The sequence below is a fragment of the Delphinapterus leucas genome, chromosome 4 (assembly GCF_059928025.1).
Source record: "Delphinapterus leucas isolate spDelLeu-1000000601 "Yukka" chromosome 4, BTC_Dleu_Yukka2, whole genome shotgun sequence".
NCBI lineage: Eukaryota > Metazoa > Chordata > Mammalia > Artiodactyla > Monodontidae > Delphinapterus > Delphinapterus leucas.
Genome location: NC_143132.1, coordinates 69485415 through 69512539, shown reverse-complemented (window position 1 = coordinate 69512539; position 27125 = coordinate 69485415). Strand labels below are relative to the sequence as shown.

At 36.3% G+C, this 27125-nt stretch overlaps 1 protein-coding gene across 3 annotated transcripts in view; it reads left to right on the top strand.

The window, feature by feature from the left end:
* The window catches only part of CCDC14 (coiled-coil domain containing 14), a 52435-nt gene that overhangs the window by 16560 nt on the left and 8750 nt on the right, over nt 1–27125 (top strand). For 2 of the 3 annotated variants that reach the window (XM_022567311.3, XM_089910600.1), the window contains exons 7-12: nt 40–134; nt 1012–1513; nt 3813–3954; nt 17799–17881; nt 20141–20359; nt 20651–20783. In XM_022567311.3, the coding sequence (XP_022423019.3) occupies nt 40–134; nt 1012–1513; nt 3813–3954; nt 17799–17881; nt 20141–20359; nt 20651–20783 (1174 nt within the window). Of the gene's footprint in view, nt 1–39; nt 135–1011; nt 1514–3812; nt 3955–17798; nt 17882–20140; nt 20360–20650; nt 20784–24940; nt 27122–27125 lie in introns of those variants that run through there. The other variant, XM_089910601.1, reaches the window with a different exon arrangement.

Here is a 27125-nt window from a genome sequence, read left to right as displayed (position 1 = left end):
TGAGATGTGAATGACTTTTTTTTCCCTTTTCCCTTTTAGAATCTCAGGCATCTCCATATTCTAATTATAGCTTATCCACCTCTACCCCAGTCCAGTTACCTCAGCAACCACCCTGCCCTCCAGTGGTTCATTCTGTGAGTACAGTTTATATACTATATAAGTAGTAATTTGCTTTTAGAAATTGTCGCCTTGAGAGAAAATTGAATTTGCTCATTGTATCTTAATGCCCTAGGATGTAAAGACCAATTATTTTTTCAAGTTATTTTGTATCAGAAAAGTTTTACCTATTAATTGGGGGAGGGGGAAAGGGTGAAGGGGGAAAGGGAAAGAGATTACTTGAAAAAAGAAATCACCCATACCTACCACCCAGGCATAATTGCTGTTAACACGTTGATAGAGCATGTTCCAGTTACTTAATTCTCTGTGTAGGTTTTGTTTTCTGGTTTTAATTTGTTAAGTTAGTTTTCTTTTAAAAATATCATCATAATTAAATTTTATAACGTTTTATATACTGCTTTTTTCACTTAACATTTTATTGTAATTTACCTTTTTGAAATTTTTAATAAGTTGTTAATACTCTATGTAGTGAATATACCATGGTCTGTGTGACTACTCACCTATGGTTAGACATTTAAGGAAGTTTTTACCACTATAACATTTCTCTAAATATATTTGTGCAAAAGCTTTTTCACCTTATTTTCTTACATTGTAATTTCCCAAAGTGGAATTTTGTTTAGTCCCAAAGTAGACTAATTTTTGATGTCTTTAAACCATGTGTGATATTTGTAAATGATCTATTTTAGTCATGGCTTTATAATGTTCCCATATTGCAGAGGCTTTAAAAAGCTAGAATATTGTGCTGAGGGGAAATTCAGTTTATTTACTGGTAATCTATAACTCTATCCTGCAAACGTCATCTTCTAACATTTTTCGTTTGAGTTTATTATAGTTAATGCCTACAAGTCAGTGCTCACATTTTTGAAGGCTTAACTTGTTTTTTTCTTTCTTTAGGAAGTTCAGACTGATGGTGACAACCAGTTTGTATCACAAGGTAGAACAATTCCTGTGGACTGTACTGATGATGTTCTAAGGAATTCCTTCAGTACTAGTCTTGGAGTTCCATGTAGCCTGCCCCAAACTGACAAACCAGCTACTCCAACATTTCAGCAGCTGGGTCTTGCTAATGTGATTCTGCCACAACAAAGAGTTCCTAAGGAACCAGACCTACTAAAGTGTTTCCAAACATACACGAAACTGTTGGGTTCTCATCCAGACAGTCAGACTTGCTGCAGCCCCACCCTATTACAGCCAGATTTCTTGGCTATTAAAGAAGAAAAATATGTTAAAGAACAAATTGGAGAGGTCAGAAGTGAAAGAAAGGATTTAAACATACCCGTGCAAGATACAAGAATAAAGGATGTGCAGAATGCAAAAAATGTGAACCAGAGTGCTGAAAAAGTTAGAACTATCAAGTATTTGTTGGGAGAGCTCAAGGCCCTGGTAGCAGAACAAGGTAGATGAAGACTTTCTTTATAATTTTCTGTGACACGTCATTTATTTTATATTTTTTTATAATTTTAGCATTAATTAATTAATTTTTTAAATTATTTTTTATGGCTGCGTTGGGTCTTTCGTTGCTGTGCACGGGCTTCCTCTAGTTGCTGTGAGCAGGGGCTACTCTTTGTTGCAGCGTGTGGGCTTCTGACTGCGGTGGCTTCTCGTTGTGTAGCACGGGCTCTAGGCACACGGGCTTCAGTAGTTGTGGTGCGCATTCTCAGTAGTTGTGGCACAGGCCGCAGAGTGCAGGCTCAGTAGTTGTGGCACATGGGCTTAGTTGCTCCGCGGCATGTGGAATCTTCCTGGACCAGGGATCAAACCATGTCCCCTGCATTGGCAGGCAGATTCTTAACCACTGCACCACCAGGAAGGTCCCTGTGGCATGTCATTTAAATTCAGAATAACTGACATGGAGTTTGTGATATTTTCCATAGAAATATGTCTTGTGCTAATGAGGAAATGAATTTTGTCTGTTTTATTCTTATTTTTTAGGTTTTGCTCCTCTTGTTTCCTGTGGATTTGAAACGTGCTAGGGAATATCAAACAGTCTTTTACTTGAAAGTGTGTATTCATTCTGCTTGATTCAAAGGACCTTGAAAAGATTCAACCAGTTATAGAGATAAACTTTAAGGGGTTAGAGGACCCTAAACATGATTAACTCCCTAGAATAGAATGATAATTTTTTCCTATTTTAAAAAGGTGCAGAAAATTTCCTCTCATCATTTCTTTAATAACCAACTGTTATAATGTTTAACAAATCTCACTTTGAGAAGGAACCTAAAACTTTTTATGCCCTTTTAAATTCACTCTTGGGATTTTTTAATTAAATCAAGAAAAATGTCTTGGGTGCAGTTAAGAGACATTTGAGCCAGGTCATATTCATATGTTTTCATTATAGGTGTATATTCTAAATAATGGCTTTCATTTGGAGTGAGTTACAGATTTGTCATCTAGAAAACACAGTAATTAATTGTGGAAGCACTGATTGAATACCTAATATTTGCAGGCTGACAAAAAAAGTACCAAATGTTAAAATTTATCTAGAGGATTGTAGCAATGTTGATCCAGTGGTTTAATATATTAAAATCTCCTGTGGTTTTAGACTTTTAAGTTTGTTACTATTTTCTTAACCAAATACTTAATCATTGGTAACAATAATAATAGTAACAATATCATTTACTGAGCGCTTACCATGTGCCCAGCACTGTGCTAAGTGTTTTATATGCATTATCTCGTTTAATCGTCGCAGCAACCCTATGAGGTACTGTTGTTATCTCCATTTAACTATGAAGAAACCTAGGCTTCAACAGTTAAGTAATCTGACTAAGGTACATTGCTAGAAAATGGTGGAGCCCAGGTCTCGGCCTCCAATGCTTACAAGTAAAACCCCTCTATGGAGGATTGGTAGAAGTCTGCTCTGTAATTGGGCACAGTTGTTTACTATGTGCATGTAAACATTCCATCAGGGTGTTAAAATACTCATGGAGTTGAGTAAATTTTTGTAACTAGAATACACTTTACCTCTTTCAGATATCAGACAGTTAATATTTATCAAATGTTTTCAGTTCACAGAAAATTTGAATAGAAATGAGGGGACAAAAATAAAAGGACAAAAGATCTAAAATCTACCTTCTCCCTGTGGCTGTTTGCCACCTCCCAAACCATCCACTCCCCACAATTAATAACAAAAATGATAACTGCTTTTGATGCTACATCAAATGAAGTGTAGCTGATTGTGTTAACCTACTTTATAAAGTTAAATAATAAAATCTTATCTTAGTAGACCTTTCCTCAATGTGTTGCCAAATTGAATCACCTAAAGTGAGTTATTTGTTTATGCCAGGATCAAAGGTTGTATTATAAATGTTAATACTGTAATTAATTATAGGAAACCCTTTAGCAATTATAGGAGTCTAATATAGTCTTTTGGTAAATGTGAACTAGGAGATATATATAAACCATCTTCCTACTAGACATTTTAACTGAAAAAATCACTGATATAATTCTGTGACTTAAGATTAATCTTTAGTTTACTGAACTTAATGTCTTTAGAATTCTTTTCAGTAAGGAAATGCAGGTAGCAGGAAAGAGGAAAATAGGATTTGTATAATAAATTCATAAATAACTGAGTTGAGTTTGTTTATAGCATGTATGTATATTTCTGAAATATTTTCTTTTTTAGTAATACATATGAATAATCTTATCCAAAAATAATTTATGATATTGTCTTTACTCATTTTTTCTGCCTTTTATAGAAGATTCAGAAATTCAGAGGTTGATTACAGAACTGGAGTTGTATATATCTCTGCTTCCAACAGTAAATGGAAACACAAATATTCAGGTTGAAATAGCACTGGCCATGCAACCACTAAGAAATGAAAATGCTCATTTACGCAGGTAAGAATTGCTCTTTGAATTTTTTTGTCTCCATGCAAAGATGTCCCGTGGCCAGAACAAAAGTGCCTAATGATATATCTAGGGCTTCATAAGGAAAATAGATATATACTGTCTTACTGTGCTTCTACTTTTTCTTCCCTATTTTCCAAATATTGCTGGCATTCTCTAACTCTTCTGTTACTTCTGCCCACTAGTACATATTTTTTTACATCTGTTATCACTTGGTTGGTAGTGAATGGAGAGGAAAATGAACTACCTCAAGGTATTTATCAGGCCAGTCTAGGCCATACAGTAACAAACTCCAAAATCTCAATGGCATAGCACAGCAGAAGTTTATTTCTCCCTCACACCAAGACCAGCATGGGTCATCTGAGGCTATCCCGTGACTCAGGATTTAGGTTCCCTCCGTCTTAGGATCTACTATCTCAGTATATGTTATTTAGGAAAAAGAGAACATGGATATGGCAAACCAACTCTTACATGCCCTGGCCCAGAAGTATGATAGTCTCACTTCTACTTGTATTTTATAGGCTAAAATGAGGAATATGGCCCTGCCTCATATAAAGATCTGGGACATGAAATTTTCTCATACTTCCATATACTCCAAAGGAAAGGATAACCTAATATGGGTGAACACCAGTTGCCCCACTACATTCAGACATAGGAAAAAACTCATTTAAATTCTTAGATAATTTTTCTTTTGGCTATCTTAACTTATGTTGATATTATGGCCTTAATTTGTTTAGAAAAGATATAAACCAGGTATCTAATCTTGAAATACAGAAATCACTTACACGTTATCAATAATATCTTAACTTTGAACATTTCGGTGGTGATCACCAAGGCCCCTGCTCCAGTGTCTGTCAGTACACTTTGCAGAGGATTGGAGGACACTTTCAGGTGCTTCTGCAGCACTGCAGTGTGTGAGTGTGCCCTGAGAGGGCATTATAGTTGCGTGAGCTATAGACATTGTACCAGATGAGAACTGCAAGGACCTGCATAATTTTAAAAAACTGGAAAGCAACAAAATAGGATTCCTAGTTGGAGGATAGCTTAAATTCATGGATCTGGAGCCTGCAAAGGCACGACACCTAGTGAGATTTACTTGTTTAGGATTATTTCTCTAAAGGTCATTAGTCTTTAGATACTGTGGTATATGGTGGGGTTTCTGGTTTAAATTCTAATAATACTGTCTTTAGTCCTGACCTAAGGGATCCCTATAATAGCATTAGTTTTTCAAAAGCAACACCAAGTATAAATAATAATAATGGTAATAACCAATACTACTACTAACATTTATTGAATGTTTCTTATGTGCCAGGCCATAAGACATAATATAATATGTGCCATATATTATCCTTTATATGTCATCTCTTTAAATTCTTACAGCAGCTCTATGAGGTAGGTATTATGTTATTCTTACTCAGATGAGGAAACCAAGGCACAGAGAGGTTATGTAACTTAACCCAAGGTCACATACCTAAGATGTAACAGAGACAAGACTCAAACCTGGCTGGGCAGTTTGATTTTAGAGTGCATTGATCTTAATTTCTACGCTTCTGCATTGCTTCTGCTAGGAAGTAGAGACTAACTTATTTATGCGTCAGTATTTATGTGTATTTTGTGGAACAAAAGAACATACTGTAATCCATTTAAAATAAACACATATGTTTTTAAAGGTATGACTATCAAATAGTTTCTTAAACAAGCATACTAAAACTTAGTCTCCAGATATTATCTATTTTAACATTGTGACCATGGGAAATATCAGTAGTTGTTATTTATTTATATTCCTTAGAACATTTTTAAATTGCTTTAGGAGCTAATTTATAAACCACTTAAGAAAATGAGACTTAATACTTTATTGGTCACTGCTTGTTGTTAATTTTTTTTTAAAGGTATTAGTTTAATGTCTCACCTAATTCTTCAGACTTGGCATCAAAGCTTTTTGGCTGTGTCCTTAGAGGACAAAGATTAAATAGCATGCTACTGCCATTGTTTACCTGACCTTCTAAAATTGAAATTATTGAAAAATGAGGAATTTCTCAGATACTCTTTTTAGCAGAATGAGATTTCCAGCACAAGTATAGGAATTTTTTTGCCTCTTTGGTAATCTTTATTTGGAAAGAAACATCCATAATCTCCATTACAAATGAAAGTTGGAATGCATAGGCTTATTCAAAAGTGTTTTTCAGCTTTTTCAATCAAAAAAAAATTTTCTTTCCTTTTTGGGCATTTTGAAACTTCCTGTTCCTTTATGGCCAGAAAACTAATCTTTAAGGACTTTCTTGGTGTTTATTGCCATCTTGTGGCTTAAAAAAAATAGCTAGGTGCATTATTTCTTTGGCATTTGGGTCTGGGCAGTTTTTATGTGAGACTCCTGACACAGTGCTCAACATTTGGCCTTCCTGGTCCCTACCCATAAAATGTTTGTAGTGCCCTATTCACTGTGACCACCAAAAGGCCTGGCACGTTCCAAACTTTACTAGGTGAGGGCTGTGGGGGTTCCAGTTCAGCTAGAGAGGGACTTTAATATTCAAAGGGCAACTTAGAATTCACGACCATTTCCTGATATTAGACTCAAATATGAGACCATTGTGTACCCACATAGAACAAAAGCTGAAGTGGATGTCAATGGGAGGAGCTGGAGTGTGGCCTTCAGTCTTTTGGCCTGATAATTTGACATATGGTAACATAATTCTTCCAGATGGAAGTTACTAAGGGAAGAATAGACAGTTTGCTTTTATTTCACTTTTTATTTTTAGCTTTTTATTTAGATTTTGAATTTTATTTAATTTATTTTTTTATACAGCAGGTTCTTATTAGTTATCTACTTTATACATATTAGTGTATATATGTCTATCCCAATCTCCCAATTCATCACACCACGACCACCACCCCCTGCCACTTTCCCCCCTTGGTGTCCATACGTTTGTGCTCTACATCTGTGTCTCTATTTCTGCCCTGCAAACCAGTTCGTCTGTACCATTTTTCTAGGTTCCACATATATGCATTAATATGCGATATTTGTTTTTCTTTTTCTGACTTACTTCACTCTGTATGACAGTCTCTAGATCCATCCATATCTCTACACATGACCCAATTTCGTTCCTTTTTATGGCTGAGTAATATTCCATTGTATATATGTACCACATCTTCTTTATCCATTTGTCTGTCAATGGGCAATTAGGTTGCTTCCGTGTCCTGGCTATTGTAAATAGTGCTGCAAGGAACATTGGGGTGTATGTCTCTGTTTAATTTCTGGTTTTCTCTGGGTATATGCCCAGTAGTGGGATTTCTGGGTCATATGGTAATTCTACTTTTAGTTTTTTTGTTTGTTTGTTTTTTGGTTTGTTTGTTTGTTTGTTTTTGCTGTACGAGGGTTTCTCACTGTTGTGGCCTCTCCCGTTGCGGAGCACAGGCTCTGGACGCGTAGGGTCAGTGGCCATGGCTCACAGGCCTAGCCATTCCGTGACATGTGGGATCTTCCTGGACCGGGGCACGAACCCGTGTCCCCTGCATCAGCAGGCGGACTTCAACCACTGCGCCACCAGGGAAGCCCTATTTTTAGTTTTTAAGGAAACTCCATACCGTTCTCCGTAGTAGCTGTATCAATTTACATTCCCACCAACAGTGCAAGAGGGTTCCCTTTTCTCCACACCCTCTCCAGCATTTGTTTGTAGATTTTCTGATGATGTCCATTCTAACAGGTCTGAAGTGATACCTCATTGTAGTTTTGATTTGCATTTCTCTAATAATTAGTGATGTTGAGCAGCTTTTTATGTGCTTCTTGGCCATCTGTATGTCTTCTTTGGAGAAATGTCTATTTAGGTCTTCTGCCCATTTTTGGATTGGGTTGTTTGTTTCCTTAATATTGAGCTGCATGAGCTGTTTATATATTTTGGAGATTAATACTTTGTCCATTGATTCGTTTGCAAATGTTTTCTCCCATTCTGAGGGTTGTCTTTTCATCTTGTTTGTAGTTTCCTTTGCTTTTCAAAAGCTTTTAAGTTTCATTAGGTCCCATTTGTTTATTTTTGTTATTTCCATTACTCTAGGAGGTGGATCAAAAAAGATCTTGCTGTGATTTATGTCAAAGAGTGGTTTTTCTATGTTTTCCTCTGAGAGTTTCATAGTATCCGGTATTACATTTAGGTCTCTAATCCATTTTAAGTTTATTTTTGTGTATGGTGTTAGGGAGTGTTCTAATTTCATTCTTTTACATGTAGCTGTCCAGTTTTCCCAGCACCACTTATTGAAGAGACTGTCTTTTCTCCATTGTATATCCTTGCCTCCTTTGTCATAGATTAGTTGACCATAGATGTGTGGCTTTATCTCTGGGCTTTTTATCCTATTCCATTGATCTATATTTCTGTTTTGGTGCCAGTACTATATTGTCTTGATTATTGTAACTTTGTAGTATAGTCTGAAGTCAGGGAGTCCGATTCCTCCAGCTCCCTTTTTTTCCCTCAAGACTGCTTTGGCTATTTTGGGTCTTCTGTGTCTACATTACAAATTTTAAGATTTTTTTGTTCTAGTGCTGTAAAAAATGCCCCAGGTAATTTGATAGGGATTGCATTGAATCTGTAGATTGCTTTGGGTAGTATAGTCATTTTCACAATATTGATTCTTCCAATCCAAGAACATAGTATATCTCTCCATCTGTTGGTATCATCTTTAATTTCTTTCATCAGTGTCTTATAGTTTTCTGAGTATAGGTCTTTTACCACCTTAGGTAGGTTTATTCCTAGGTATTTTATTTTTTTTGTTGCAGTGGTGAATGGGATTGTTTCCTTAATTTCTCTTTCTGATCTTTCATTGTTAGTGTATAGGAATGCAAGAGATTTCTGCACATTAATTTTGTATCCTGCAACTTTACCAAATTCATTGATCAGCTATAGTAGTTTTCTGGTGGCATCTTTAGGATTCTCTATGTATACTATCATGTCACCTGCAAACAGTGACAGTTTGACTTCTTCTTTTCCAGTTTGTATTCCTTTATTTCTTTTTCTTCTCTAATTGCTGTGACTAGGACTTCCAAAGCTATGTTAAATGATAGTGATGAGAGTGGACATCCTTGTCTTGTTCCTGATCTTAGAGGAAATGGTTTCAGTTTTTCACCACTGAGAATGATGTTTGCTTTGGGTTTGTCGTGTATGGCCTTTATTATATTGAGGTAGGTTCCCTCTATGCCCACTTTCTGGAGGGTTTTTATCATAAATGGGTGTTGAATTTTGTCAAAAGCTTTTTCTGCATCTATTGAAACGATCATATGGTTTTTATTCTTCAGTTTGTTAATATGGTGTACACATTGATTGATTTGTGTATATTGAAGAATCCTTGAATCCCTGGGATAAATCCCACTTGATCATGGTGTATGATCCTTTTAATGTGCTGTTGGATTCTGTTTGCTAGTATTTTGTTGAGGATTTTTGTGTCTATATTCATCAGTGATATTGGTCTGTCATTTTCTTTTTTTGTAGAATCTTTGTCTGGTTTTGGTATCAGGGTGATGGTGGCCTCATAGAATGAGTTTGGGAGTGTTCCTTCCTCTGCAGTTTTTTGGAAGAGTTTGTGAAGGATGGGTGTTAGCTCTTCTCTAAATGATTAATAAAATTCACCTGTGAAGCCATCTGGTCCTGGACTTTTGTTTGTTGGAAGATTTTTAATCACAGTTTCAATTTCATTATCTGTGATTGGTCTGTTCATATTTTCTATTTCTTCCTGGTTCAGTCTTGGAAGGTTATACTGTTCTAAGAATTTGTCCATTTCTTCCAGGTTGTCCATTTTATTGGCATAGAGTTGCTTGTAGTAGTCTCTTAGCATGCTTTGTATTTCTGCGGTGTCTGTTGTAACTTCTCCTTTTTCATTTCTGATTTTATTGATTTGAGTCCTCTCCCTTGTTTTCTTGATGAATCTGGCTAATGGTTTATCAATATTGTTTATCTTCTCAAAGAACTAGCTTTTAGTTTTATTGATCTTTGCTACTGTAGTCTTTGTTTCTATTTCATTTATTTCTGCTCAGATCTTTATGATTTATTTCCTTCTGCTAACTTAGGGCTTTGTTTGTTCTTCTTTCTCTAGTTTCTTTAGTTGTACCGTTAGATTGTTTATTTGAGATGTTTGTTGTTTCTTGAGGTAGTATTGTATTGCTATAAACCTGCCTCTTAGAACAGCTTTTGCTGCATCTCGTAGGTTTTTGTCTCGTGATGTTTTCATTGTCAGTTGTCTCTAGGTATTTTTTTATTTCCTCTTTGATTTCTTCAGTGATCTCTTGGTTATTTAGTAATGTATTGTTTAGCCTCCATGTGTTTGTGTTTTTTCCCCCTGTAATTGATTTCTAATCTCATAGTGTTGTGGTCAGAAAAGAGCCTTGATATGATTTGAATTTTCTTAAATTTACCGAGGCTTGATTTGTTACGCAAGATGTGATTTATACTGGAGAATGTTCCGTGCGCATTTGAGAAGAAAGTGTAATATGCTGGTTTTGGATGGAATGTCCTATAAATATCAATTAAATCTATCTGGTCTATTGTGTCATTTAAAGCTTGTGTTTCCTTATTAATTTTCTGTTTGGATGATCTGTCCATTGGTGTAAGTGCGGTGTTAAAGTCCCCCACTGTTGTGTTACTGTCGATTTCCTCTTTTATAGCTATTAGCAGTTGCCTTATGTATTGAGGTGCTCCTATGTTGGATGCATATATATTTATAATTGTTATATCTTCTTCTTGGATTGATCCCTTGATCATTACGTAGTGTCCTTCCTTGTCTCTTGTAACATTCTTTATTTTAAAATCTATTTTATCTGATATGAGTATTGCTACTCCAGCTTTCTTTTGATTTCCATTTGCATGGAATATCTTTTTCCATCCTGTCACTTTCAATCTGTATGTGTCCCTAGGTCTGAAGTGGGTCTCTTGTAGACAACATATAGATGGGTCTTGTTTTTATATCCATTCAGCAAGTCTGCGTCTTTTGTCTGGAGCATTTTATCCATTTACGTTTAAGGTAATTATCAATATTTATGTTCCTGTTACCATTTTCTTAATTGTTTTGGGTTTGTTTTTGTAGGTCCTTTTCTTCTCTTGTGTTTCCCACTGAGAGAATTTCCTTTAACATTTGTTGTAGAGCTGGTTTGGTGGTGCTGAATCCTCTTAGCTTTTGCTTGTCTGTAAAGCTTTTTATTTCTCCACCGAGTCTGAATGAGATCTTTGCCCGGTACAGTAATCTTGGTTGTAAGTTCTTCTCTTTCATCACTTTAAATATGTCATGCCACTCCTTTCTGGCTTGTAGAGTTTCTGCTGAGAAATCAGCTGTTAACCTTATGAGAGTTCCATTGTATGTTATTTGTCGTTTTTCCCTTGTTGTTTTCAGTAATTTTTCTTTGTCTTTAATTTTTGTCAATTTCATTACTTTGTGTCTTGTCGTCTTTCTCCTTGGGTTTATCCTGCCTGGGACTCTCTGCGTGTCCTAGACTTGGGTGGCTATTTCCTTTCCCATTTTAGGGAAGTTTTCGACTATAATGTCCTCAAATATTTTTTCAGGTCCTTTCTCTCTCTCTTCTCCTTCTGGGACCCCTATAATGCGAATGTTGTTACGTTTAATGTTGTGCCAGAGGTCTCTTAGGCTGTCTTCATTTCTTTTCATTCTTTTTTCTTTATTCTCTTCTGTGGCAGTGAATTCCACCATTCTGTCTTCCAGGTCACTTATCCATTCTTCTGCCTCAGTTATTCTGCTATTGATTCCTTCTAGTGTAGTTTCCATTTCATTTATTGTATTGTTCATCTCTGTTTGTTTGTTCTTTAATTCTTCTAGGTCTTTGTTAAACATTTTTTGCATCTTCTCAATCTTTGCCTCCATTCTTTTTCCGTGGTCCTGGATCATCTTCGTTATTATTATTCTGAATTCTTTTTCGTTAAGGTTGCCTATCTCCACTTCATTTAGTTGTTTTTCTGGGGTTTTATCTTGTTCTTTCATCTGTTACATAGCCCTCTGTCTTTTCATCTTGTCTATCTTTCTATGAATGTGGTTTCTGTTCCACAGGCTGCAGGATTGTAGTTCTTCTTGCTTTTGCTGTCTGCCCTCTGGTGGATGAGGCTATCTGCAAGGCTTGTGCAAGTTTCCTGATGGGAGGGACTGGTGGTGGGTAGTTGGCTATTGCTCTGGTAGGCAGAGCTCAGTAAAACTTTAATCCTCTTGTCTGCTGATGGGTGGGGCTGAGTCACCTCCCTGTTGGTTGTTTGGCCTGAGGTGACCCAACACTGGAGCCTACCCGGGCTCTTTGGTGAGGCTAATGGCGGACTCTGGGAGGGCTCATGCCAAGGAGTGCTTCCCAGAACTTCTGCTGCCAGTGTCCTTGTCCCTTGGTGAGCCACAGCTGCCCCCCACCTCTTGCAGGAGACCCTCCAACACTAGTAGGTAGGTCTGGTTCAGTCTTCTCTGGGGTCACTGCTCCTTCCCCTGGGTCCTGATGCACACACTACTTTGTGTGTACCCTCCAAGAGTGGAGTCTCTGTTTCCCCCAGTCCTGTCAAAGTCCTGCAATGAAATCCCACTAGCCTGCAAAGTCTGATTCTCTAGGAATTCCTCCTCCCATTGCTGGATCCTGATGTTGGGAATCCTGACACAGGGCTCAGAACCTTCACTCCAGTGGGTGGACTTCTGTGGTATAAGTGTTCTCCAGTTTGTGAGTCACCCACCCAGCAGTTATGGGATTTGATTGTATTGTGATTGCACCCCTCCTACCGTGTTATTATGGCTTCTCCTTTGTCTTTGGATGTGGGGTATCTTTTTTGGTGAGTTCCAGTGTCTTCCTGTCAATGACTATTCAGCAGTTATTTGTGATTCCGGTGCTCTTGTGAGAGGGGGTGAGAGCACATCGTTCTACTCTGCCATCTTGAACCAATCTGTCACTTTATTTTTAGTTAGAAAATGTAATGGGAGAGCCAGTGAGTTAAGAATTAGATATGCTGGATGTATCATTTAGACCATCTGGAGACATGTATGGTATGATCCAGGATAGAAACAGACTTTGGAGTTTTTCACTGACCACATTTTTATTGAGCATTTACTACAGGTCTGGCACTGTGTAGACACTGGAGACAATAATAATTAAAAGCAAGTGATTTGTTATCAGCATGTAAGTGGTAAATTACCCAAGAAGGTATAGAGTGTGAACGAAGCCAAAGGGGAATTGCTGGGGAACAACAGCTTTTTAAGGAAAGAACACAGGAAGAGGAGCCTGTGAAAGAAACCCAAGAAGGAACAAGTAGAGAAGGATCAGGAAAACTGGGAGAGAGTGATACCACAAAAGCTGGGAAGAAAGAATTTACGGAAGGGGAGAGATGTTTGTATAACATTCAAAATAAACAAATTCACAAAAGGGACAAAGGTAGGTCAAGAATAAACATCACAAGACAGATCACCCGAAGAAAACCCAGGAAAACTTGAAACAGTATCTATAGGTTCAAGGAAATTAAATATAATAGTCTCTCTTAGAAGCAGGAAGACAGAGGTTGAAAAGAGAGAGTGCTTAAAGAAGAAGAAACAGTAAGAGGAGAGGAAAACTGGATTAGGTGACCTTGGAAAAATAAAAAAGCTAAAAATTACAGAAATGAAAGCCCTGTTAGAAACAAATAAATTAACACCAAACAAACATCAAGTCAGGGATATTGTATTCCATTAGAACCTAAGCAGGGGACTTTCCTGGTGGTTCAGTGGTAACGAATCTGCCTTCCAATGCTGGGGACGAAGGTTTGATCCAGTTGGGGAACTAAGATCCCACACACTGCGGGGCAACTAAGCCCCCGTGCCACAGCTACTGAGCTCGCACACCTCAACAAGAGAGCCCGCATGCCGCAACCTACAGAGTCTACACTCCCTGGAGCCTGCACATCACAACTAAAGAGAAAACCTGCACGCCCCAACTAGAGAGAAAACCCCGCGCACCACAACTAGAGAGAAGCCCACACGCCACAACAAAGACCCCGTGTACCACAACGAAAGATCCTCAATGAAGACCCCATGTGCTGCAACTAAGACCTAATGCAGCGAAAAAAATAAAGAAATAAAAAAGAAGCTAAGCAATATGAAGGCTGAATTTTGTTGTTTTGTTGGTTTTTGTGTTTTGCTTCCCCCCCACAAATATTTCTGTTTCAGTTGCTACTAAATTCATAGTTCACTGTCTCCTGTAAGCCTTATCTTATTTCTCTTTATAAACCCCTTAAATATTTTTTATTAATTTATTTTTATTGCGGTAAAATATGACATAATATTTATTTTTTAACTACTTGTAAGTGTACGTTGCATTAAATGCATTCACAATACTGTGTACCCATGACCACTGTTTGTACGTAAAACTTTTTCATCCCCAACATAAACCCTGTGCCCGCTAAAAGTAACTCCCCTTCTCCCTTGCCCCCAGCCCCTGATAACCTCTATGCTCTTTTTTGTCTCAATGAATTTGAGAAGGCTGAATTTTTGTCTTTTTTGTTTGCTGCTGTATTTCTAGTGCCGAGAATTGTGCCTAGCACTCACTCTAATAAATACTTGTTAAATGACTGAATGCGTGGTGGATAAGCTTCGAGAAATCATACCAAAAAAATAGAAAAAGATTGATCTAAAAATTATTTTTAAGAACATGATATACATGGAAGAGAAACAAAAGAGATGCAAAATTGGCATAGTGTTCCTGCAAAAGAGAAGAGAACGAATAGATTAAATATTAAAAGATAGATAAATAAAGGGAAACTTACTAATCTAAAGATCTGTGTCAGCAGATCAATAGGGTATAGAAGTTCTCAGAAAAACTATGCAAAACGATCAATACCAAGACATGCTGGTGAAGTTACTACACCTTGAGGACAAAAAAATTTAGCTTTTACAGACGCTCAAAAGAAAAAGCAAATCATAAGGAGAAAAATGTCAGATTGGCCTCAGCCTTTTCACAGCAATATTAATTGTCAGAAGATTATAGAACATCATTTACAAAGTTCTAAGGGAAAAGAAAATATGTGGTCCAGTGATCCTTTTAGTGTAAAGGTAATAGTCATATTCTAAAGTGTGGGAAAACTTAGGAAATATAGCACCCTTGGCCTCCTTTAGAAACAAAGATTCTTGAATGGCGAAGTCTAGTCAACCAAGAGGTGAGTTCAGGTAAAGGAGTAGATCAGAGATGAACATTGAATCTATACATAGAACTAAAACAACTGGAGTTATGGGCTCAGAATAGACTGTTAGTAATCTTGACAGTAAAAATTCCAAAATCAATGTTTTTCATATCCTATTTCCTTTAGGCTGTTTACGAATAATTTTTAAAAATTTGTTTTACTGAGGTATAGTTGACTTACAATGTTGTGTCAGTTTCTGCTGCACAGCAAAGTGACTCAGTTATGTATATACATTCTTTTTCATATTCTTTTCCATTATGAAAAGTAAACTTAAATAGAATATATAATACTTTTAAATAGCACATGTAACATTATCCATTTTTAAAAGACTTTTATTTATTATCATGTATCATTTTTATAGAACAATCATTTTTTAAAAGTCCGGCCCCAAAAACTGGGAATGAGAGGGAAGAGAGTAGCTAGTGGTACAATTAGGTTGGAGGGAATGTTTTCCTAAATATGGGAGCAGTTTTATTATGCTTCTCAGCTCAGGCCCATGAACTTGTAAAAGAGAAGAGGAGAGAAGAATCTGACCAGGGACATACAGAATTGTCAGGCAAAGCTTCTGTCACACACTTGGTGTGTACAGGGACCTGCTGTTTTTCTGGAAAATATCAGCAGAAGCATTCCAGTTGGAGTTATGGGTTACCAGTCTATGCTGCCTCTTCTGAATCTGCCCTCTTTGTTGTAAAGGAGAAACCTTTTCAGAAAAGCTGAATTTTATTAAAACAAAAATGAAATCATGTTATACTATTGTTCTGTAGCTTGTTTTTTTCACTATATAAGGTCTCTTGGAAATCTTTCCATGACAGTCTCTTTATTTATTTATTTTTAATAAATTTATTTATTTTTATTTTTGGCTGCGTTGGGTCTTCATTGCTGTGTGTGGGCTTTCTCTAGTTGCGGCGAGCGGGGGCTACTCTTCGTTGCGGTGCGCAGGCTTCTCATTGCGGTGGCTTCTCTTGTTGCGGAGTACAGGCTCTAGGCGTGTGGGCTTCCATAGTTGTGGCATGCAGGCTCAGTAGTTGTGGCTTGCAGGCTCTAGAGCACAGGCTCAGTAGTTGTGGCGCACGGGCTTTGTTGCTCTGCGGCATGTGGGATCGTCCCGGACCAGGGCTCAAACCCGTGTCCCCTGCATTGGCAGGTGGATTCTTAACCACTGCGCCACCAGGGAAGCCAGTCTCTTTTTTTAAATACCTGTGTTTTAGTATTTCATGGTATGGATATATCATAATTTATGTAGTATTTTGTTTCCAACTTCTATTAAATATTGCTGTTGAGAACATCCTTATATATATCTACAAGATTATAGATGATTTTGCACATATAGAACTATTTCTGAGGCTAGATAACTTAGAGCTGGAATTATTTTGTCACAGATTATGAACATTTTACATTTGTTGGATAATGCCAAATTGACATCCAAAATGGTTACACCAGCAGACTCCCACCAATTGAAATAATCCCTTTCCCTATACCGTCACCAACAAAAAGTGTTATTTCCTTTCATTTTTGTCAATCCTGTGGCCATAAAATATCTCCTGTTTTAAATTTGCATTTCTTCATATTAGTGAGGCTGAGCATTTTTCATATGCTTATTGGCCATTTCTGTTTCTTATGTGAATTGCCCATTCTTATCGTTTGTCACATTTTATTGCCCTTCTTCCTGATTTGTAGGAGTTCTTAAATGTTACAGACCCTTTGTCTGTTATATTTTGATGTAGTTAAATCCGTCGTTTTTTTCCTTGGTGGTTGCTGGATTTTGAGTCTTGCTTGGGAATGCCCTTCCCACTTTTTAAGATTATGTAGATTTCTACCTAAAACTTGTATAGTTAAGTTTTGTTCATTTTTATATTTTATGTTTAGCTCTTTAATCCATTCTGAATTAATACATACAAATGATGTGAGGTAGGATCTATAATTTTAGATTTCGTAACAATAATACTTTAGTTTTGATTATTTCCAGGTAAGTAATTCTGGAAAGATACCAGAGATACCTTTTTTTTAAGTGTTAACTTCTTAGAAGTAAACACTTCCTTTTGTATGTTCCTATTTGTGAAGCAGCCACATATTGTGAAGTTCATTTTGGGAAAGAGTTGCTGCTTATTAGCATTCTCTTTACTTAATGACATTAACTTTTACATCTAATAAATTAGTAGAAGCATAAATTTGTGTTTTCCAATTTTTACAGTGCATGACAAGCCAAGCAGATAGATGTCTGATAGCAGGCAGTCCCTGTAGGTATTCTGGTTCGTAGTTATGACAGATCTTTTAAAAAGTAGATAATTACTACAGTAATAAAAATACTTCCTGGGAAGGAAGACAGAAGAAGAAAATAGCAAGAGGAGACAAATGAAAGAAATAGAAACAAACAACGAAATCACTGAAAAGAGAACAAAAAAGGGAAGGGGAAAAATAAGTTAACCTTTTTCTAGTGAGGGGTGGTTTTATGCTATCCCAGACAATCTTTTAAAAATTATCTCAGGCCTTCTAATAATAGCAGTAGTGTGGTTTTGTTGCTTTGTTTATTTTGTTTTTGTCTTATATTTGGGGGATAAGATGGAGTTCTGCTGTTCTAGCCACTATTTGTGTTGTCTATTTTAATAGGCTGTCAAATGTATACTGTTAAATGAGCTTGGGATTCTTGCATTCATGTTTCTTCATTATTTCATTTAGGCAATTGAGAATTTTGAACCAGCAACTTAGAGAACGAGAAAAAACTCAAAAGTCATCTGGTTCTCTGGAATGCAACCTTGAATGTAGGTAAAAGAACTTAAGAACTGATGGTAAATTCTTTGTGGCTCTGGAGATGTTGATAAAGAATTGAACTTTCTTAATTACTTTGTGTTAAGTGGACTTTTTGTTAAGAATCAACATGAAAAAAGTAAGAATAATACTCATTAAAATTTAAAATAGTGCAGAAACACAAAAATAAAAGATTCGTGCTGTGACTTCCCGATAATACCCCTATTTTTTAAATTTATTTATTTATTTATTTATATTTGGCTGCATTGGGTCTTCGTTGCTGCTCACAGGCTTTCTCTAGTTGCGGCAAGCAGAGGCTACTCTTCGTTGTGGTGCGCGGGCTTCTCATTGTGATGGCTTCTCTTGTTGCAGAGCACGGGCTGTAGGAGTGCAAGCTTCAGTAGTTGTGGCACAAGGGCTCAGTAGTTGTGGCTCAGGGGCTCTAGAGCACAGGCTCAGTAGTTGTGGCACACGGGCTTAGTTGCTCCGCGGCATGTGGGACCTTCCCAGACCAGGGCTCGAACCCCTGTCTCCTGCATTGGCAGGTGGATTCTTACCAACTGCGCCACCAGGGAAGTCCCAATTCCTCTATTTTTTTTCAAAAAGACTGTTATTTCCTTTCACATATCTCCTGTTCATATATAATTGATTTATTTCATAAATACTGCGTATCTACTAACAGACGGGCACTAATAGAACTATATATGTACTTCTTTTGTGAAAATGAGATTACACTGTATATACTCCTGCAGCTTGTATTTATTCACTTAATATGTAGTGGACATTTTTCTCTATCAAAATATATAAATATGTTTCTTTCTGTTTAAGAACTGTGTAGATATTCTGTTTATGTAGTTCTGTCATAATGTATTTAAAGTCCTCCACCAATAGATATCTAGGTACTTTCCCCATTTTCCCAGTACAAATAATCCTGCAACGAAAATCCCTGTACAAATATCTTTGTGCACATGTGTGACTGTTTTTGTAGATTATAGCCGTAGAATTTCTGAGTCAAAGGGTATATACTGTTGCAGTTTTGACAGATATTGCCAAGTTGTCCTTATGGATCATAGAGCTTAAAGTAAAAGAAAAGAAAAAAAAAAACTAATAGTACTAGAGGAGAAGATAAGAACTTTTTTTGTATTCTTAGGAACTTTTCCTAAGCCCAACAAAAACTCACATGCTACAAAGGAAAGATTGATAAAGCATGTCCCAGAAATCTTTTTCATTTTATGCACAACAAAATTATAAATACATTCAAAAAGCATCAACAAAATGGGGAAAATTTTTTTGTGTGATATGACAAAGGCTTGATTTTCCTAATATATAAAAATATCTCTTACAAAGAAATTTTAAAAATATGAGCACCCAACAGAACACGCACTTCATAAACACATTCAACTTCACCAGAGTAATTTTGGAAAAGATCACTCTGGTTCCATTATGAATAAACCATGGGGTTGGGTGGGAGAGAGGAGGCCAAGATGGAAAGTGAGATCAGTGGTTGCCATTCTAAGCAGCCTATCTGTTTTTATTCTGTACCATCTCCCTTCTTGTTGCCTTGAGAGCATGTATTACTATTCATAATTACTTGTTTGCTATCAGCTCCATGAGAGCAGGAACCATGTCTCTGTTGTTCACCACTGTATGCCCAGATTCCACTTCACTCAAGGCTGCAACTGTTAAATGAAAGGTGCCATTTTATAGCCATTAGAAAGAATGTGATAGATCTGTGTGCTGATACATAACAATCTTATGGAGGGGGGAAAAGGGAAGGTTAGAAACTACGGGTATAGTATGATTCATTTATGCTTAAATATATGTTATATGCAAAAGTATTTTCCAGAAGGATATCAAAGTTAATATTGCTCACTTCTTGGGGGAGAGTGGAGGTGGGGTGGGAAGGGAGACTTTTCATTGAGACTCATTTGGTATCATTGGTATTTCATGGTGTTTGAATTTTTTTTACTTTGTATATATATTACTTTTTTGTTAAAAAAGGTAAATGAATTTTTTTTACTTTGTATATATATTATTTTTTTGTTAAAAAAGGTAAAAAAATTAATGCCTGAAATATCAATTGGAGAAGAAAGATATGACTTCTGCCAATCAGTTTTTTTAAATACATTTAGTATTTACATAGAACTGCTCAAGCATATAATTGTTAAGCAAAATCAATAAATTCCAAGCCTTTTCTTTTAAAAAAAACAGCTTTTCCAGGTTTGTAGTTTTTAAATTGGGGTAATAATTGTTTGATCTATTTTGTCTTACAGTGTTTTCTCTTCAGTCATTGAACAAGTCACTGCAAAATCAATTACAGGAGTCACTAAAGAGCCAAGAATTACTACAGAGTAAAAATGAAGAGCTTTTAAAAGTGATAGAAAGTCAGAAAGATGAAAACAAAAAGTTTGCTGGTATATTTAAAGAGAAAGATCAAACTTTACTTGAAAATAAACAGCAATTTGACATTGAGACAACAAGAATGAAAATTGGTATGTGTTTGAACTACAGTTATGGTCACTTTTTAAAAAGTAATAGGGGGCTTCCCTGGTGGCGCAGTGGTTGAGAGTCCGCCTGCCGATGCAGGGGACACGGGTTCGTGCCCCAGTCCGGGAAGATCCCACATGCCACGGAGCGGCTGGGCCCATGAGCCATGGCCGCTGAGCCTGTGCGTCCGGAGCCTGTGCTCCACAGCGGGAGAGGCCACAACAGTGAGAGGCCCGCGTACCGCAAAAAAAAAAAAAAAAAGTAATAGGGAAACTAAAACTTTTTTGTTGTTTTAGAATTGGAGGAAGCTTTAGTCAATGTGAAAAGCTGCCGGTTTAAGTTAGAAGCTGCAGAAAAGGAAAATCAGATTTTGGGAATAACATTACGTCAGCGTGATGCTGAGGTGACTCGACTAAGAGAATTAACCAGGTAATATTGACATCATTTGAATAACTTATGCCTTTTGTTAGATGTGTTTATGAACTTCAAAATAATTTTGGACCTGCTTTCTTACCCCTACCCTTTTCTCAGTGTTTTTGCTAATTTCTAGTGATGTTTTCTTCTGTTCCAGTTAAGATAAATTACAAACATGGCTAACTGCTTTTTTAAACCATGTGAAAAGGCCTCTGATAAGGAGCTAAAGACTTATTTGGCAAAATGGTTAAGAGCTCTCTGAAGCCAGAGAAACCTGAGTGGAATCCTAGCTCTACCATGTATTAGCTGTATGACTCTGAGCAAGATAGTTAACCTTTCTAAACCTTACGTGTAAAGTGGGGACATGATTAGGGTTGATAGGAGGACTAAGAAATCATTCATGAAAAGCACTTAGCACAGTAAGCCCTCATTCATAAGATCTTGGGTAAGTCATTTAGCCTCTTTGAGCCTCATTCATTTCATCAGTAAAATGAGGGAGTTGGCAGCAATTTCTAAGATCCCTTTATTCCTTAACATGTCTTACATAAATAAAACCACCTCACTCAATTTTTAAATGATATGCACTTATAAAGTTCAGTTTTCTCTTGAGATGGTTCACGAGAATTAGATTTCCAACAAATTTTTTAAATCCTAGAGTAGTCAGTTATTTTAGGCCTGAATATCATCAGATCTGACATGCCTTTGAATGATCCTGGAAATTCATAGTTCTAAGCATAAAACAATCCTGAATATAAAACAATCTTCTTCGTACTTCAAATGAGAAGACCCATTTTGAATTACAAACTTTTTTTCCCAATTTTGAACTATAAACTTTTAGGGAAATAGATGAAATATATATATAAATAATAATATATATAATATTAATTTTGCTTTGTAAACATATTTGAAGTGACTTTATAAAAGCTATTATTAATATAGAAATATCACTTTTTTTCCTCATTCATCTTTCACAGAATAATTTCACTCAAACTTTTGTTGAACAGTGAAAAAAACAAAATACACTTCTTGTATCCATGTAGTATTATAATTAATTAGGTTCTAGGCAGAGTTTCTAAAAATTGGTTTATACCACTCTTGTTCAAAGTGAAGTAATTAGGAGAATGTCCCTTCTTATGAAAGTCTTTATAAGGTCTCCAAAGAAAAGCGTCTTCTTTTTTCTGAGGAGTAATTTGGGGTAAAAATTCTGTTATTTTTAAATATTTATGGTAAAAGAAGCCAATCACAATAAGCCACATATTATATGATTTTATTTCTAAGAAATGTCCAGAATAGGCAAACCCATGGAAACAAAAGGTAGATTAGTATTTGCCAAGGGCTGGAAGAAGAGGGGAAGAATGGGCAGTGACTGCTAATGGGCACAGAGTTTCTTGTGAGGGTTCTGAAACTGGGTATAGGTTATGGTTGTACAACTCTGAATATACAAAAAACCCACTACATTGCACACTTTAAAATGCCGTATTTTATAGTTTATAAATTATATATCAGTAAACTTTTTTTAAGTTAAAAAATAACTTTTTTAATACATATTTTTTAACATATGTATTAAAGTACATATGGTATATAGTCAGTTTGGAAAAGAAAAACAGGACAGCAAGGTAACATGGTCAAGTTCCATGAATGGTTGCTTAGGTGTCACTGGCAGCATCTCCTCATTCTAAGGGGCATGGTTGTCAGCCCCGAGCAGAAGATCTAGCTCCCTGGGAGTTTTCTTCCCTCAATTTCTTTTTCATACTACTAAACCCAGCTCCTTTATGGGCATGACATTAGAAGCTGATGTTATCTTTTATTTGTAAAGCACTTGGATTTTTTTCAGAGTCCTCTCTTTATTATTTCATTTGTCCTCATCTATGGAGGGAAGATTTAAACATCTGCATTTTCATGGTTGGGGAAACTGGGGCCGTGTAAGTTAAATATTAATAGAGAGTTAATAACGGAGCTGGGACTAGAACTCACATCTCCTAATTCCTAGCCAGGTTTGCTTTCACCCTCATACATGGCATGGTCTTAACTAAAACAGTTTATTCCTGGTGACGACTCCGTGCCTAATCTAGTCTACGTAAACCTTAGCATTTTTTCCCCGGGGAGATGGATGGATAAATGGATGGGTTCATCTGCTTATTCATTTATTCAACAAACATTTATTGTATACTGTGGTCCAAATATATGAGTGTGAAACACACACAAAAATATTTAATCATTTTAGTTGCTAAATATCCACATCGTTAAGCAAAAAGCTATTCCAGTTCTTTGATGATGTATGAGGGGAAATAACATCTTTTTTAAAGGATAAATGTGTGGTACATTTGTGAAGAAAATTGATAGCAAAAATATAAGAACGGTTTTCAGAGTAAGTAATAGTACAGTTATTCTAGAAATTAGCATGAATGGAAGCCCAAAGAAATGAAGGCACATACCTGACTTTCACACCTAGTTGGGACATGAGCTGGACTTCAGCCAAGACATCAGATTCCCTCCTTAGCCTTGCTTCCTGTTTTGAAAAGGACAGCTTCTCTCTGAGAGAAGATGACCCATTATTAAGAGATTCTTCTGCATTTTTAAGAAGATACCTTAGTGTCTGCTCATACTTCCCAAATAACACACAGTATGCCTTTCCCAGTGTTTATTAGGAACAAAAATGGATTCGTTTGCCAATTGGAGCCTTTTCTTAACATTTACCCTAACATAGAAACTGAGAAAGGTCATTAATTCTTATATATTATCTGCTTTTAGAAAAGACTGTGTCTAAAATGTTAGATATAGACATTTTGTTCTCCTTTTCTTAAGACTCTCAAGAACTTTCCTGTCAGTTTTTTTCCATTGTTGTTAAGGACCTTTTCTTTTTATGCTGAGCATAAATCCTACCTCATGACTACTATTTCACCTATTAGTCAGACTAACTAGACTCTAAATGATTATAGAAACATAGTAGGCAGGCTTAGCACAGTGTCTTATAGTTCTACCACTGCCTTTTCTGAAGATTCAGTACTAGCTTCAAAATGCTAAGTATATATACCCACTGATGGCAATTTTTGTTTTGCCCTTTAAATTAAAGAACAAAACAACAAAAAAAATGCTCTTGGAGCTCAGATGTCAAAATTCACCCACACTGGTGATTTATGATATATTTGGTGGTACCCTATGTAATTCAATTAATTAGGAACATCTCCAGTCCTATAGCTGGGCTAACTGTGACCATTTAAATTTTACTTTTGACATTAGAGAGTAAAGCAATGACATCTGACAATACAGATAAATCTTCATGTTCATCTATCCCATATCTTTTCCCTATAGCCATGCACCTCAGATAGGTATATATTTTTGTGTGTGTGTTAAATAGTCTCAGAGATTTCACAAAATTGTTTAATGCCTTTCTCAGACTACTGGGGAGGGATGATGGAACTAGAAGTTTCACATACAAGTTCTAAACAGATTTCCTAAACCATTTCTTTCTTCAACCTTCAATAGTTTTTTGTTTTGTTTTGTTTTGCGGTACGTGGGCCTCTCACTGTTGTGGCCTCTCTGAGCACAGGCTCCGACGCGCAGGCTCAGCGGCCATGGCTCACGGGCCCAGCCGCTCCACGGCGTGTGGGATCTTCCCGGACCGGGGCACGAACCCGTGTCCCCTGCATCGGCAGGTGGACTCTCAACCACTGTGCCACCAGGGAAGCCCCCTTCAATAGTTTTGAAATACATCTTTATCACTTTTTAAAGATTTTACTAGAATACATGTTATAAAACCATTAAAATGTGAGGAAAATTAATATATTTTTCAGTAAATACGTAGTAAATATTCTTGTAATAGCTTCTGAGAGCACTCTTACAAGTGCTGATAGTTACTTAAATTATTATAAATAGCCAAGAAAGAACTTTACATTTCTTATTATGAAAATGTGCCAGTTTTCCAAGCATTAAAAATCAGTGTGTTTAGCTGAGTCTCATATAATAGAAACACAAGTATAACTACTTTGTAGCTATCTAGGTGCTTGTATTGCTTCCTTTTAAATTTTGGCCTACTTTTACTTACAGAGATTTAATTTCAAAGACAATGGTGAGTCACATTTTGTTTACACATGAGAAGCTTAGTGATTGCTATTAATTTCCAGCGATTAAACTCTTATTACATTGTCCTTTCCTTCCTTTCTGTATTGCAGATTTTGTGCACAGCAGAGATAACATTTTTAAGTCTGGAAAGGAACTTCAACATAAGGATTTCTTTACTAAAAATAAATAAAAATCGCAGTGTGCAGTCTTGTTGAATTAACTAGTGGATCATTATTCATTACAGCATTTCTTTAAATATACATTTCTATAGCATATTTTTTAATCTTTTAATAGTAGCTCATTAGCTTCTTGAAAGAGGTATGAGGAAAAAGTGGCTGGAGCCATTGCCATTTGAATGGTAATCAGAACTCAAAACATAGCATATTTAAGATGACAGTGAAAGCCAGGTTGGAAAAAAACTATTTTTTTCCTTTTGTAGGAAAAGAATCACTCATTCTATATCCAAAGATATAATCACTGCTAATGGTTTCGTATAAAGATTCCTTTTAGTATTTTATTTGGATGTGTGTAACTGTTTTTACAAAAGTAATATTGTTATTGTGTTGCTTATGGTCTGTCTTTTAAATTTAACCTGGTATAATAAACATTTTCTTATCAATAAATATTCTTTACAACATGGCTATAGATGGCTGTGATGCAGTAAGACCATAGTTTACCTAAATCAGTCCACAGTATTTGAGGATATTAACCCCATTTATTTTCTGTTATAAATTACATCTTTGTAAATATATCTGTGGGTACAGCCTCTTGGTGAATATCAGTAGGATAAAGTTCCAGAAGTGCAACTTGGTGGGTCAAAAGGTGTGGGATATACAAATCTTTAAGGCTTCTGATATATTGCTGGTCTGCTCAGAGAGTGTACACTCCCACTAGTAATACCTGCTTCTCCAAGCTTCTCTAACAATGGATATTCTTATTTTCCTATGTTAGATTGATAGGCCAAAAAAAATCACATTTAAAAACTTTGAATTTCTCTGATAAGAGTTGAACTTTTAAAACATGCTTATTGGCTAACTGTAGTCTTTTAAAATTACCTGTTGATGTTCTTTGTATCTTTTTTTAAAATTGGTGTGTTTCTTTTTCTTATCTGTATTTAAGAGTGTATTATGATTCAATTCAAATAGACTAAAGCCTTGGTATAAAATGGTTTTAATAGGACTACTAATAAAAGCTGCCACGAAATAAAAACCCACTTAGCCTGAAACTCTGCTAGGCACTTTACCCTCATGTTTTATTATTTTATCTTATTTTTTATTTTTATTTTTTGGAAAGAACCTTGTTGGCTACTTTGTGTGGGCCAGGAGCTGCTGTAAGCATTTACACAGATTTGCTCTTTTATTCCTAAACGCACACACACTTTTTTTTTTTATTAATTAATTTATTTTTGCTGTGTTGGGTCTTAGTTTCTGTGCAAGGGCTTTCTCTAGTTGTGGCAAGCGGGGGCCACTCTTCATCGCGGTGCGCGGGCCTCTCACTATCACGGCCTCTCTTGTTGCAGAGCACAGGCTCCAGACACGCAGGCTCAGTAGTTTGTGGCTCACAGGCCTAGTTGCTCTGCGGCATGTGGGATCCTCCCAGACCAGGGCTCGAACCCGTGTTCCTGCATTGGCAGGCAGACTCTCAACCACTGCGCCACCAGGGAAGCCCTATTTTATCTTATTTAATGTTCACTCTAATTCTGAAGTAGTTACCTTCATTTTGCAATTGAAGAACTTGAGATTCAGGAAGGTTGAGTGACTTGCCCAAGATCACAGCTAGCGATAGTGTGAAGATATGATTCCATTTCTGTCTGACTTCAAACCCTGTGTGGTTTTCCTTATATCACACTTTTCCTGGAGTCTAGCTGTTGCTACCTAATTATACTAGATAATTATCTCTATCCTTTTTTTTTACCCAGCATTATTCCAGCGTCCTTTGCATATATATTTTGAATGGAAAGTAATTTAATTACTAACAGAATCCACTAACAAATGAGTAGTATATTTACCATTTTGCAATGTTGCTCAAAAATAAAGCATCTCTGTACCTTAAGAGAGAAATTTTTCTGAGCCTCTATTTTTAGATATAATAATAATCGATTTGATGCAGACCAAGATCTTTTATCATTTCTTATTTTAATTTACTCTTTCCAGAGCATATTCTGTGATTTTGTGCTTTTAGTTGCTTTTTCCTGTATTAAGAACCAGGTGCTTGCCTCAAATACTTTCTTTTAAAGATGAGGTATATTTAAATAAATGTAAGAAATGGGTACAAAGAAATGATTACTGTACTAAA